General features: G+C 33.8%; 1 protein-coding gene across 6 annotated transcripts in view; it reads left to right on the top strand.

The window, feature by feature from the left end:
• LOC106064033 (trichohyalin-like) overlaps positions 1–15,428 on the top strand; it is a 58,764-nt gene that overhangs the window by 28,334 nt on the left and 15,002 nt on the right. For 3 of the 6 annotated variants that reach the window (XM_056026416.1, XM_056026415.1, XM_056026414.1), the window contains 10 exons: positions 364–505; positions 931–1,119; positions 1,890–2,105; positions 5,004–5,123; positions 5,445–5,516; positions 6,967–7,065; positions 12,738–12,767; positions 12,896–12,969; positions 13,573–13,642; positions 14,296–14,391. In XM_056026416.1, coding sequence (XP_055882391.1) covers positions 364–505; positions 931–1,119; positions 1,890–2,105; positions 5,004–5,123; positions 5,445–5,516; positions 6,967–7,065; positions 12,738–12,767; positions 12,896–12,969; positions 13,573–13,642; positions 14,296–14,391 — 1,108 coding nt within the window. Of the gene's footprint in view, positions 1–363; positions 506–930; positions 1,120–1,889; positions 2,106–5,003; positions 5,124–5,444; positions 5,517–5,631; positions 5,665–6,966; positions 7,066–12,737; positions 12,768–12,895; positions 12,970–13,572; positions 13,643–14,295; positions 14,392–15,428 lie in introns of all 6 variants that reach the window. The other 3 variants (XM_056026418.1, XM_056026420.1, XM_056026419.1) reach the window with 3 other exon arrangements.

Here is a 15,428-nt window from a genome sequence, read left to right as displayed (position 1 = left end):
GGACAACCCTTGCTGAGAACAAAAGAATTGAAGCGGCTTTAATCAAGAGGGAAAAAAAGAAAGCTGCCCTGTCTGCTAGCCCTAAATCAGAGGCATACAAATGTACGAATTGTGGCAAAGTCTGCCGTTCTAGAATTGGCTTGATTAGCCACACCAGATTCTGCCCCCTATCAAGATTAAGCCAAAACCAGTGACTCACTTGGGCGCATCCATTGCCTTTCGAGACAAAAGGAGCCATATACAACATCCTGACATTGTTTTGTTTCTTGTTACAACATCCTGACATTGTTTTGTTTCTTGTTACAACATCCTGACATAGTTTTGTTTCTTGTTATCACATCCTGACCTTATTTTGTTTCTCAGGCTGAATACACAGCAGCAGGAAACTTTCTCCTTCAAACAACAGTTGGACTTACTCAAATTGAATTCTGGCCATACCCAGGGAACTGACAGCCAAGACAAACTGAACAGTCTTCTGGCCAGCTTAACATTGGACAATGATAGGGTAAAGATTAGCCATATAGAACTTTGACATGTCCAACTGTAAACATACCATATTGTGAACATGCTGAACTTTGACATAAAGAATTATGTAAATTTTGAGCTGTGGATATATTTGGTATATTCTATGTAATGCTAGTATTGAGTTGGTTATGTAATTAGTTATTTTCACTTTCTTTTAAACTACTATTACTTCTGATTGAAAAAAAAATTAAATACTTTAAAAAGAAAAAAAAAAGCTGTTAACAAACATTATCTTGACAACTTTGTTTATATGCTGAAAAAGTTTTTGTCAGCAAACATTAGCTTCAGACAGCTTTGTTTATAAGTACAAAGCTTTTGTCCATAAATATTTGATCTAGGACATGTTTTAAGAGCGTTATAGTTTCATACAAAAATATATTACTACCCATGTTGACTTTCCTGTAGGCTAAAGCCAGTCTGCAAGAAAAGAACAGTAGTTTAATAGAACAAGCTGCAAGGCTGAAGGAGGAAGTGAAGGCAGCTGAGTTAAGAAGATCTTCATTGGAACAAGATCTCAAACATCTACAGGAGGAACACAACAGCTTGGTGAAGAAATTGTCTCAAACAGATGCATCATTACAGATAGCACTAAAGGTTTTCGTTTTTACTTTAACACTTTCTTTACAAGACAAAAAGTTAATAAACTACTAAAAATATTTAAGTTAGCAATTAGAAAATGGTTTTAAAAAAACAGACAAGGAAATGCACAGGGAAATATAGTTTCATTAGGGTTTGAACTACATGTATTTTAGTTTGTTTTTCATGAGAAATTACAGTGGTTTATTTTTAAGTGAATACCAATTGATTTCAATGGATAAGTACAAATCATGATATGGTTGTACATTTAAACACAGCTAGAAGCAATAGATATAAAGAGTTTAAATTATCATTTGAACTGTGTTAATAAGTTTCAAATTCAGTTGAATATTACATGTACTATTTTCAACGATTGGAGGTTTTAATTGCTATTGTAACAAACTGGAACATATTTAAATCTGAAAATTATATTCAATTAGTAAAGATCAGCATAATATAAGGCATTATATTTTAGTTAAGAACATATATGTGCATACCCAGTTAATGGTGGTCTATTTAATTTCTCTTTTTTACTTCCACACCTATCTTTGGATCTCTAATAAATGTGCTCTAGTCTTTGTTATAGCTCTCTAGTCTAGTTGTAAAAAAAAGCTGATAGCTGAACTGATGTTTAAAGTGGCACTTCTGTTAATGTTATAAAGAATGGGATTTTGCTTTAGTTACCTTAATAGTGTATAAGAGAGAAAAATATAAGAAAGACAAATCAGTAAATAAGTAAATTAGAATTGAGATAGATGAAATTCAAAGCTGTGTAAACTATGTTCAAGGCCAAGGAACAAGCTGAACAAGAAAGAATGTCTCTTAAGTCTGAGCTAGACAGACTACAACACAAGTATCAAGAGACTCATGACAAGTCTGTGGAGTCTCAGGCCAGAATCTCTGAACTTGTTGATAGACTGGAGAAAGCAGAAAGTACATCTCTTCTAAGTCACCAGCATTTGGCCAACACATCTGCCAACATGCAGGGTCTAGTCATCAGTAAGGTAAACATACTAACACATGCAGGGCGGCCGCTACCTATTGTGTAATGTGTGCATTGCACACAGGCGGCCAACTTTAGGGGGCGGCAAAATTATTATTCCAAGGTTACTTTAAAAAATATTTGAATTTTAAAAAATTACTTAAATATTTTTATAAATTTTAATTATTCCATTATCCTTTGAAAATATAAATGATATTCGTACATAAGAAATTATTTTGGAAACTTGAACAAAAAAAATAGAGCATCATGCAAGGGATCCCCACGTTTTTCCAGAAGCGCCTACTCATTCCTGGCCTAGAATTTTTGCGGGTTGTTTGTAATATTTTTAAGTAGATCTATTACCGGAAATTAAAAGTCAATTTTAAAAACATTTTCACTGGGAGTGGAGCGCTATAGTTCCTCTCATGTGGAAGGGGCTCAACGTCCTGACAAAAATGGGTGTTATGGATTGTGTATTGTGTTTCCTTAGCGGTGGTGAGAAGAAGTTAAGCGATTGATTGACGAGGATAAAATTAACGGTCTTAAGACATGAAAGAGTAAATACTTTATTTTTGTTGTGAGATTTTGTTTAAATAACAGTTTATTTCATTACTAATAGATCTATATCTCATCTCAAATTAAATCGTAAATAATAAGTTATATTGAGTTTTTTTTGTTCACAAAGAAGTTAGTGGAAGTTATTCAAAGTTTATTTATCAAAAAATATAAAACGCCTTCATCGGTTCAGACCCCTTACCAACTTGAACGTAAACCTGCCATATCTTCAATTCTACCTCCAGGAAGAACTTTTACAACGCTTAAAAATGATGTAGGCAACACAATGTCCCAAAAACAATAACATTTTTTGTGAATTTTCATAGGCTAAATGAAGAAAAAATTGTGACAAAATTTCTTTTCCTTTTATTACATTCTTAAAAAAAAACTCACGGACCTCACTGTGGAAGCCTACATCTCTCCTCTGGACTCCAGCTCCTAAAGGGGGCTTGAACGGAAATGTTGTTATCTATTGAGTCGCCACCCGGAAATGTCAGAAAAACTGCCTAAGTTTTATTTCAAGTCATTGTATTAGTGACTTGTACTTTGGATTCTTTATTTTGTATCAATAAAAATATTCAGCGCTGAGTTGCTTCATTTGTTGGATAAATTTCTAGGCACCTCTGAATCCCCTTATGTCAGATGATTGTGGATACAATGCACATCTCTCCAAAATACAATCGTGATAATTATTATGAAAGTGAGTCCACCCAGTTAATGGGTACCTGACATTAGTAGGGGAAAAGTAAAGGCGGTTGGTCGTTGTGCTGGCCACATGATGCCCCAGTTAAACGGTAGGACACAGAAATAGATGACTTTTACATCATCTGCCCTATAGACCACTAGGTCTGAAAGGGGAACTTTACTTTTTTAACCATATGACCCTGTTGAGACGTCAAAGTTATAGAGAAATTTTAAATAGATCTTAATTATTTACACTATTCATTGCAATATACCTGCCGTAGCTCATTAATTATATATAATCTTCACAAATACAGGAGCATAAGCGAGTAGTCAGAACATGGAACTATATAGTTCCATGATAAGAACGAGATGAGTTTTTAGTGCTTATCACAAAGAACCAAAATGTCAGATTTCTGAAGACACTTAAATCGGAAATCGTTCTAAGTGCATGGTTCATAGTTGTACTTGAGGGGTACAACAACTGTGCGAATATGAAAGGAAAAAATGGAATAGTCTACAAAAAAAAAATGGATTGAAATCGAAGGGCATTTTTGGAACAGTATCCAGCTCAGTCTTAATGAAATTTTTTTTCTAGAAAAAAAAATGGGAGGGGGGGGCATTTTAAAATTTCGAACGCAGGCGGCCACAACCCTCACGGCGGCCCTGAACACATGTGTGATACGTACTGTAAGTTTTACATACTAACATACATGTGATGTGTACTTTAAGTTTTTACTTACTAACATACATGTGATGTGTACTCTAAGTTTTTACTTACTAACATACATGTGATGTGTACTGGGTCTACTCAATCAAATAAAGTTGGTACATTTTGGCACATTTTTCACAAATTTAATTACTTTTAACAAAAAACGCTCTCTCAATCACTTGACAGTTGATAGAAAAATATGAACTCTTTAGAAAAAAAAATTGTGGTGTTAGAGCAAAGACAACTTTCAACAACAATCTTTCTGGTCAGACGTTTGTGATCTTTCCTTCAAGACAGCCAGTTGGTGACTCAACCAGAATGATTTGAAGAGAAAGAAGAAAAAGATGGATAAATAATTTAATTCCTAATACTAAAACTCAACCACATTAGGATGCATAATGCAAACAATTCACTTCTATAGTAACCTAAAGTAGATTCTCCAGCTCCTACAAATATAAAAAAAAAGTATTTATATTGATCTCATTTTTATCAAAGCTTTCAAATCAATTTTTAAATCTGAACACATATACAATCATTATAAATTTCATTTTTGTTTACTAATGAGTCTATCTTGGAGGTGCAGTGGCTGATTGGTAAAGTGCTTGGCTTCTGAACCAGGGGTCTCTGGTTCGAATCCTGGTGAAGACTGGGATTTTTAATTTCGGGATCTTTGGACGCCTCTGAGCCCACCCAGCTCTAATGGGTACCTGACATTAGTTGGGGAAAAGTAAAGGCGGTTGTTACTTGTGCTGGCCACATGACACCCTTGCAACCATAGGCCACAGAATCAGATAACCTTTACATCATCGTCTGAAAGGGGGAACTAATGAGTCTATCTTGATATTTTTGTATTTACTGGTAAGAAGCTATTAATAAGTTCTGCTCAGCTACTAATTCAAGATCTAGTTTCCTTGTCATGTCTTTGTCACACAAATCTTGCATGGACAAATATCTCAACTGGATCTGTTCTAGTCTCAACTGGATGAAACCATGCAACAGCTTCAGATAGAAAATACTAAACTGGAAGCTGAACTCAAGTATGAAAAACAAAGGGCAGACATGTTGAATCAGGATCTACAAGATTCAATGAAGGTGAACACTCTAGTTTTTGCAGTAGAATTAGTAGAATTTATTATTTCATGGTTTTAAATACAACCATTAGTAGGGAGGTATTCATTTCTTACCTATATTGATTTTTGCACATTATTGCTGTTAATTTACCTCTTTGATAGAGTCACATCTCTACTTTCATAAACACATCAATGCTATCATGTTGATGTTACATTGATAGAGTCACATCTCTACTTTCATTCATAATTGCATATTGTGGCCTAGATACTTTTTGATCAATATTACCTGATTTATACTTTGACTTGTCTTATTAATACTGTGCTGTTAAACTATTATCCATAGGTGCGGAGCAGTTTAGAAGCATTGTGTGCTAACTTGAAATCCAGTTCAGCTCATTTAGAAGATAGACTAGGTGTAAGTACCATTCCAAGAAGCTGTTTAAATCATTGGGCTGTTACTTTTTACCTTCAAACTTGTCTATTTAAACTTCAATCTTTCTTCAAATGTTTAAATGAAGTTTTGTTTTCAGTTAGGGAATGGATATGAAGACACTAGGCTTGATGTAAGTTTTTTGTAGGTTTTATTTTGTAGATGAGCTTGTTTTTTTTTTTTATAAAAAAAAGTGACCTTATTTCAGTAGACATCTTAATTTATTCTTTTAAAAATAGTTCTAAAAAAAAACAAACACACTAAAACTTGACTTTATTTCAGTTTATAGATTTATTATTATATTTCTTTTACACTTCAAGCTTTTTGCTAAATCAATAACACCTTAATCTTGCATACAACTTGGCAAGGTCATCAAGGTCATTATTTTCATTGCAAATAACTTTCCTCAAATTGTAATCTTTATTCATGTTCCAGCACAGATTGTATTAGTTTGGTTCCAGTGTATTGCAGTGAAACTAAATATTGTTTTGTAGTTAATGTCTTGACACATTGTACACAAAGAATATTGGGAAGTACTTTCATGAAGAAGAAAAACCTGCCTCTTGAGGGATTCAACCCAAACAATGTTTAGTTTATATGAAGAAGAAAAACCTGCCTCTTGAGGGATTCAACCCAAACAATGTTTAGTTTATATGAAGAAGAAACAAGTGACAAAATACTTTTAAGTTTCTACTGTGAGATGTAGCTTCTGGATTGAAAGCCATTCTGAAGGGTTGAGCTTTTCTAGATTACATGATTTCTAATGAGCTCACAATGGAGCTGATGTCAATAAGACTGAATATTCTATTTCAAAATCTTTTGAACCTAAAGAGAATTCTATTTACACTTCTTTATAGTAAAATCTTGTATTAGACTGTAGATTATTTGCTTGGTTTTCAGTTTTCAAGTTTAACATATTAATCAATTATTATAAAATTTAGATATATTTCAATAAATTAAATTAATTAATTTTTGTTTTAAATTCTAATCCAAATATAGTTTTAAGATGTAAACAAATAAATATAACATTTCTATGTCTTCTGTCAGATTATACATTTTTCTTTAAGAAATTTAATTCAAAATTTTCTCATGATTTAAAAAAATAGATATATCTGTTTTTTAGTCAAAAACTTTATTACTCAAAGGTAAACTATTTTAAGTAAGAAACACTTTACATAGAGTTTTGTGTGTGTGTGTGGATCTTCACATTCATTGTCTTGTTTGTTTCAACTATTGAAATGTACTTTAATCTAGTTAGACTGTATGGTATCCTACACAGTGACTTCTAAATAAAACTTGATCATGACCTTATCATTGACCACTGAGACATTATGTCTACACAGTGACCTCTGAGACATTATGTCTACACAGCGACTTCTAAATAAAATTTGATCATGACCTTATCATTGACCTCTGAGACATTATGTCTACACAGGAAGAAATTGCAGCAAAATCTTTATATGAAGCTGAGGCACGTGAGCACAAGGACTTGTATGACCTTGAAATGAAATCAAGGTCAAAGTTGGGTCGTAGGGTGAGTGGGCATGCCAGTACAAACAGTTGATGCTACCAATGGCATGTTCAACTGCATGGTTTCATAAATCTTTCACTGATCACAGACTTTGTTCAAGTTGTTTCTTTACTGGAATGTGTTTAGACTAGCTGCTATTTGTGTGGTCTGTGTCTGTCTATCTGCCTGTTAGATCACAGGAACTAGAAATAATATTGAAAACTTCATATTTTAGACTTTTTCTGAATGCATATCATTTGATTTTAAATATTAATTATGCATGCAGTTTCTTCATAAAAACACACCATTTTATGACTATTCACTTTTAATAGTAAAAAAACATGGGAGGCTTTATTAGTAAGGTGGATGTCTATTTAGCATATTCTTAACACATTTATGCAAACAGTCTCTTTTTTTTTTTCCTCAAAATTATTTGTGTTGAAATGTGCATTACTACATGAAATACAAGCTACGTTCATTGGTTGTTGACTTTTGTTCTAAAAGTCTTTAGTTTGGATGTTATTGAAAACAACAGTTCATAAGCAGTCTTTCATATTATATACATTAAGTGATTCACATTATACACTCAATCATATAACTTAAAGGAAAAGTTTCTTCCTTGAAGCGTTGAATGAGAGATTTACAAAACAATTCAATCAATTAGATAATCCTTCAATTTCATCAATTAGGCAGGTTCACATTGAACCGTACCTTCCTATCAGTTCATTGAATAATATGAATATTAAATAAAATAAATAAATTCTAGCTTTTATATAGTGCTACTTTCATGCTCAGAGCGCTATGGTCCAACCTGGGAGGTTTACCGTTCTGCCTTTAGGCGCTCAGTAAACACAATTCTGCCAGAGTCGGGTGTCGAACCTCGAGCCCCCTTTATAGGTAGCCACACCAAGTTCAAACGTACTTAGCCTCCTGGCCATGCTTCCCATTAACAATTTAATAATAATAACATTAATAAAGCTCCATATCCTGTGGTACAATATCATCAGTCAGACTAATAGTACAATAGTATCTGCAACACTTTTGACATGAGCACATCTTTTCCTTTGTATTGACAGAGATAGAGTTGTAGTTGTTGATAGTTTGTAAGTTGTGGTTACTGATATTCATGCTGAAAATATTGAAACATGCCTTTTCACCATCTGGGGGTAAACCACTTCAGGGGCCGATTTTGAGTTTGTTTCCACACAAACTGTCTTTGTAACCATGTTTTGACTGATTAAGATTTATCTTTTTTTTTTTTATTTTTATTTTAACACATGAACATGAACACACATGTCTTTTATTTGTGCAGTAAATTTTCTTTTTCTTAACCATTTATCTCCCATTGTTTGAGCACACTATGACAGGGGTTCTCAACCTGTGGGTCCCATCCCCTTTGGGGGTCGAATGACCATTTGCTATGGGTTGCCTAGGACCATCGGAAATTTTTTTTTTTTTTTTTTGCTATTTTTCATCTGTATTTTTTTTTCATTTTTTTATTTGTACTTTAGTTGATCTACATTTATATATGAAATGCTGCAGGAAAGAAAGATTATGCAGAATACGTTGTTATTAAACAAATTATGAAACAATTGTGAAGTATCAATAGAGTAAAATAAAAGTAGGGGTTATAAATTTAGATCTAAGAACAGGGATATAAAACCAGAGGATACGAATGAGACTTTAAGTCAATGTAACATTATTGTTGGAAAATATACATGATTTTCATTCGTATTTACTTCTTTTTTTTCTTTATTGTTTTTTTTCATAAGTGTTATTCGAAAATAGTTGTTGCAGACCACAACTTCTTTGTGGATTAAATGTGTTGTAACACTATTGCCAAATGAAACATTTCTATGGTACGATGTAATCATGTCATGAAAAAAATTTAATTCATAATACGCCATCGTAGTATAGTCCACATTATTGAAGGAAATCAATTCATTATGTATACAATAATGACCCATGAACACGGACGAAAGAACATTGAGAAAAGAAAATGACATTTTTGTGCGACATGCTTTTACTTCAATAGTTTAAGCAAGAATTGAAATGACCCTATGGGTCATTTGTAATGAAGTTCTCTTTGCCCAATGTATTGTTGTAACTCTAGGTTAAGGCACTCAACGAATAGGCATGCAACTCAACACAGTGTAACAGGAAATAAAGACAGGTGTTTATTCACTAGGGCAAACACATAGCATCCTTCAGCTTCCTCAGAGTCTTCCTACTAATTTACCAGTCCTTTAGACAGCAACCCGAATGTGGACCAACGACAGCCTTCCCCGCTTCGCTCCAGGTCCCTTCTACAACCTTCAGGCAGCACCAAAAGCTGGCTTCTTAGTTTCCAAACATTCAGACTCTTCACAATCCCTGATGCACTGTTATTCTCTCTCTCCTAGTGTCTTCCTGTTTACGTTCACTAGTGCGCTAGTGCGCACCTCAAGCACTGGTGCAAGGCAGGGTTACAACACTACCCCCACCTTAGTCTTTTCGTCCCGAAAAGAAATATGTTCACGGTTGATCAATGCAGGTGGAGGTCGGTCAGTGGGAGTCACAGATTGCATAGAGCGTGCTCCCCACAAAGCGATCCACACTGCTCTCTGCAGGTGCCGTTTTCTCCTTCTCCAGTTGACCAAGTTTCTTTCGACACGATGTTGCAAACGTGGCCTCTCCATCTTGGCGGTTGTCGCTGGCGTCAGCCACCTGACACATAGAGTGGTAGTGAAAGCTCTTTTTGTTGTTAATGCAGTTGATTCAGAACTGCGCTTCATCAGACCCTTTCTAAGGATGACTTGTGAAAGAGCTGTAGACCCACATGAAGCCACGCTGTTTAACAAACTGTCAGCCTCAGCCGTCTCAGGGCGAATTGTCTGTAAGGCACCTTTACAACTTTTAAGGTGCAAAAGTTCATCAGCTGCAGGGTTCTTCTGACCACCTTCAGGGCCTCTCTCGCTGGTGAAAATAGAAGTATCGAAGTTCACTGGTTTCAGACCCTGTTGATGGGTTTCTTGACATTTGCACTCCCTTCGTGAAGCACCGCATGTACAGTTGTTGCTTACCGCCTGAATCCAACAATCAAAATTCAAGTTCCCTCGTAGGCACTGGCAGATCGACAGGGGTCCTTAAGGTCCAAAGTGACAGGCTCTAACGCAGGCTCAAAGTTTTCCTGCTCCGTCCAGGTCGTTGCTGCACTCAAAGCTGTTACATCAAAAGTTTCAGTCGCGTAGCAGACTTCTTCTATTGCTTCGACTGTCTCTTTCTGTTCATCTGCGTTTTTCTTGTTAAGATTGACGCATTCTTTGTAACTATCAGTACAGCCACAGTCTTGAATGAGTAACGGTTCATTGTTGTTGAATGATGTTAGATTCCTCTCTCTTACAGGATTGATCTGGCCTTGCACGTTACGTATCAGTTTGTCCATAGAATGATTCATCGAATCCTGGAAGGTACAAAGTTCACTTCTTAACCAGTTCTGCATGGTGTTCAGCACCTCACCAATATCTGGTTCTATCTCAAACAGGTATATTTCCGGATCCTCCCCTTCATCAACAAGAGCCTGCCAAAGACTGGCTCTCATTTTTTCTTTGGCACAGAAGATCCTCAGCTCCCTGGCTCGGAGCTCCTCTTTTAACTGTTTACAGCTAAGTTCATCTAGCTTCCTCACCGTTGTCATTGTTTCCTTTCGTTGAGCTGCCTAAATCCCACTTCTGATACCAATTGTTGTAACTCTAGGTTAAGGCACTCAACGAATAGGCATGCAACTCAACACAGTGTAACAGGAAATAAAGACAGGTGTTTATTCACTAGGGCAAACACATAGCATCCTTCAGCTTCCTCAGAGTCTTCCTACTAATTTACCAGTCCTTTAGACAGCAACCCGAATGTGGACCAACGACAGCCTTCCCCGCTTCGCTCCAGGTCCCTTCTACAACCTTCAGGCAGCACCAAAAGCTGGCTTCTTAGTTTCCAAACATTCAGACTCTTCACAATCCCTGATGCACTGTTATTCTCTCTCTCCTAGTGTCTTCCTGTTTACGTTCACTAGTGCGCTAGTGCGCACCTCAAGCACTGGTGCAAGGCAGGGTTACAACAGTATGAAGCCAAACAAACGTCTGAGCTTTGCCAATTAGGACATCCAGTATTTTAGTTTTGAACTCTGATAGAGTCAAGAAATTCAGACTTGACTCAGGTGACAAGTATCATAATTAAAACATTCCAGCCCTTGAAGTTCTTATTTGGTGGCTTTCATAATTATCAGAGCTATGAAACATCACACTATGTTTCTAAGAAACTATTGTCAGCGACCAAGTACATTGCATGAGTTATGATTGAATTGGAATTGAATTTGTTTCTATATGTAATGACACTGTTCACTGGGGAATAGTTGACATGTCTTCTGATATTATCAATCAGGTAATTCAGGAAATGATGTATGATCCTTTATCAATATTTAGCATTCAGCTTGATGAATCCACAGACATTTTAAATTGTTCACAATTACTGGTTTACTTGAGATATATACTAATGGCCAGAATATAAAGATTAGTTTCTATGCAAACCTCTTGAAGCGACCTCTACAGCATGTGATGTGCCAGTAATTAACAAAGTTTATTGACTTTTGAAAAGTAAAAAATATTTGTGGTGTCATTGCATATTGTGCTCTTATGATTTCTCTTCAATGTCAGTTACACAATTCTGGATCAATTGTTTGCAGTCATTCTGTTCTATTTGAGATTTTTTTCTTGATTTCCTCTTTCATTTCCAATGATATATCTCTTTACGAAACATAGTTTTTCTGCTATTAGTTATCAGGTCTAAATACAGAAATAAACTTGATGCAGAAGATGTGAAATCCTAATCAATTGAAATAAAAACAAGCTCAACCTTCACCCTAACTTTGGCGTGTTTGAAAATACTGTTGCAACAATTTTGTAGCTATTTAGTTTACTGTATCGAAGACTGTACATTTTCCATGCTTAGCCGTAGGCCTACTTTTTAAATTGTCTGTTATGTATGCAAAAAGAATATTATAGACCCACAATAGAAAGGTAAATAAATGAAAGTCATAAAAGATACACCTTTTTTGTTATTTAAGCACAAATTTATTTGACACTCAATAAAGCTTTTTTTATGTTCAGTTTCTAACAATGGAATGAACCTCATGGATATCAGATAGATACATTTTAGAACACTAGCGTAATCACATTTACCTAAGCCAATGAACGAAAAACATTTTATCGTTTGGGGTCGCCGTCTAGTGGAAAATTGTATTAGGGGGTCGCAAAGCTAAAAAGGTTGAGAACCGCTGCACTATTAACATCGTCACTTAGTGAATCACAAATATATCTAACTTGTGCTGCCTTTAGAAATAGATTCATATTTATATGACACAATCTGAATGTTTGACTCATACAATATTTTATTTGGATTGAAGTTTTGAACTTTCTCTTATTTAACTACATCTACCTTTTGTTTTGAAACTTTGTTGTAAGTAGAACAAAAATATTTGAAAAGATACAAACTTTTTATATGCAAACACTATGTAATTAGTTGGCCTTTAGGATTGCATGTTTTTAAATAGAGACCAACAATAGTTAAGAAGTCAGTTTTACTTTGAACAATGTTCAAGTTTATGCTTGTAGATGAAGTGGAATTATTATTTTTATTTTTTATATCATTTTTTGAACCTTTAGATTGCTGATTTAGAGAGAAACAAGGGAGAGGTCAGTAGTTATACATTACTTTGTCCTTAGTTTCAAATCTAGTCTTCACATAGAGATGTTGCTTGTACTTTAAGATATGTTCAATGCTATTCACTTGTTAGCTTTATTGTGTGATTTGATGCTGGCAGGAAATGACAAGAGCTAACTTAGCTGATGAGAAACTGAGGCATCTTGAGTTGCAGCTTGAATTTGAAAAGGAAAAGTAAGTTCTCTCATCAGTACTTTAATCACTACTTTAATCTAATCAGTACTTTAATCACTACTTTAATCTAATCAGTACTTTAATCACTACTTTAATGTAATCAGTACTTTAATCACTACTTTAATCTAATCAGTACTTTAATCAATACTTTAATGTAATCAGTACTTTAATCACTACTTTAATCTAATCAGTACTTCAAAACTTAAATTGGAAGAAGTAGTACACACCTTAGTCACCAATGGCTGACATTACAATTCAAATTGTGCACCACAAAGTAGCTGATCTGCTAACTTGTAATCTTTGAAGTTTATTGAGACGATGAATAGCTTTGGACTTGTTCAGTTCTTTATTGTATCATTCTTAATACTTGTGCTGCTTTTTCTTTCCCTAAATATACCTTTAATGTTGTGGACCAGGTTAGGTTTTGTAATCATTCAAGCTGGTCTAATATTTGATCTCAAAAATTGTTGATGCATGTTTTTTAAAAGTCAGAAAATCTTTCATTTAAATTAAATTAAAATATGTTTCTTCCATGTCAACTCTTTAATTCTTTTTGTTGAACTAGTTTTAGTAATGACCAATGCTTTCTTACTTTACACTTAGAAATCAAAAGTTACAGAAAGATGTAACCACATTAAAACTACATCTGAAGTCAGCCAAGAATAAAATGAAGGTATTGTCACATTTTTGGTTTACTAATTACTCTTCATGAAATCATATCATCTATAAATATTGATATTTGTTTGCTTTGCTATAAACTGTAGTTTTATTTTTATATGTAAAAAAAAAAAAAGCAAATTGATATTCATATTCATCACAGACAGTCTCCTCATTTACAAGCATTTCCTAATTAAATCATTGAAATAGCAGCTATCAAATGTCAAATATTTTTTTAAGATGAAACTTTTTTAGTTTCCTTGACATTTGATTTTTAAATATTCCTGTCAAAGCATTCTTTTTTTTTTTTTTTTTTTTTTAAATTTGTTATCATTTTTTGAAAGTCAGTTTCAAATGTATAAATAAAAATTTTCAATTTTAGAAATGTACAATTTATGTTCTCAAATATCATCAAAGAACTCAAATAATAATATTGTAGGATATCGTGAATTGAATTTGTTACAGAGAAACTGAGCTACTTTATTACTTTATGTTCATTTGAAATAGTAGCTGCAAAACTCAAGAATAATTTTGGTCTTTCTTCTATCCAAATCTCCAGTTAAGCAATTATTTTTTAAAAGCTTTGTTTCTCAACCTCTACCTGTGGGTGGAATTGTATTCATTAGCTTCAAATGTTTGATGATAAGTAATACTTTGTGCTAACTTTAGGAAGAGGGAGGGTTGTCTCCCCATGACCCTGACTATACAGAGTTTCAGACAGATGTGTTCACAAAAGAAACCTTTGTCTCAACACCCAGAGATCAGGTACTCAAGATGTCAAGATAGATATATATATATATGTCAAGCTTCTAGTTCTACACCCGCCACTTAATTCCTTCGTTTTCTTTAGTTTCTTAGGATCAATTAGGACATTTTATTGTTTCCATTTTTAGAGAGCTTTTTTTCCATCTTTTGCACAGGCTGTTTAATTAATTTTGTTTTCAAACTAGACTTTTTATACTTTTTTCTTCAAACTTAGAATTTTTTTTTTTTACTTTTTTTTTTTTCATCTAAATATGTTTTAATTATGATTAGTTTTTTTTATTTATATTTACATAGTTTATAAAAATTGTCCTTAGCTCTCAGTGCAAGTGGAAGTATAGTGTATAATTAATTGCTTGAAAAAGTAGACAATATTTTTATTCTTTAACACTTGTTTGTAGTCCACCATCTATTTAGATACATTGACATAGAGACACCTCTCAGGCAGATGTGCTGGATACAAGAACACAAAAGCATTATGTCTAGATTAGATATTTGTCTTTCTATAACTTAGTTTTTGTTTTATTTTAATAGACAGTTTTTTGTGGCTATCCTTTCTATTGCATCATTATTACTTCACATTTGTAGATCTGTTTGTGCCAGCAATGAAGATATTTGTTTCATTAAAGCAGACAATAGCAAGAAGCTGTGCAAAGTATTAAACATGAAAATGTTTTCATTTGAACATAAAACATTCATTTCTATTGAAACAATTCTAGATAGTATTTGACTACTCTTTGTTTTTTGAAACCTACTACAAATAGAATACATTGACCTTCATTCAATGATTGATGCACACTGCATATATACTAGAAATCTAAACATTTTAATGTTTATGGTGTTTTACTCAAAGTTATCTCAATGTCGGATAATTGAAGCTATTGAATTTATAGTATGGATAAATATTGATTTTCTGTTGAAAATCATGTGACTTTGATTTGAGGAGAATTTTTTAAAAAATGTGTATAGTGCATCTAAAGCCTGCTGAGTGTACTTTGGTCCAATCTCAATAGAGATAATTCAAGCACTTTTAGTTTGGC

This window comes from Biomphalaria glabrata, chromosome 4, assembly GCF_947242115.1.
Source record: "Biomphalaria glabrata chromosome 4, xgBioGlab47.1, whole genome shotgun sequence".
NCBI lineage: Eukaryota > Metazoa > Mollusca > Gastropoda > Planorbidae > Biomphalaria > Biomphalaria glabrata.
Note: the sequence above shows the minus strand (reverse complement) of the source record. Positions and strands in the feature narration are given on the sequence as shown.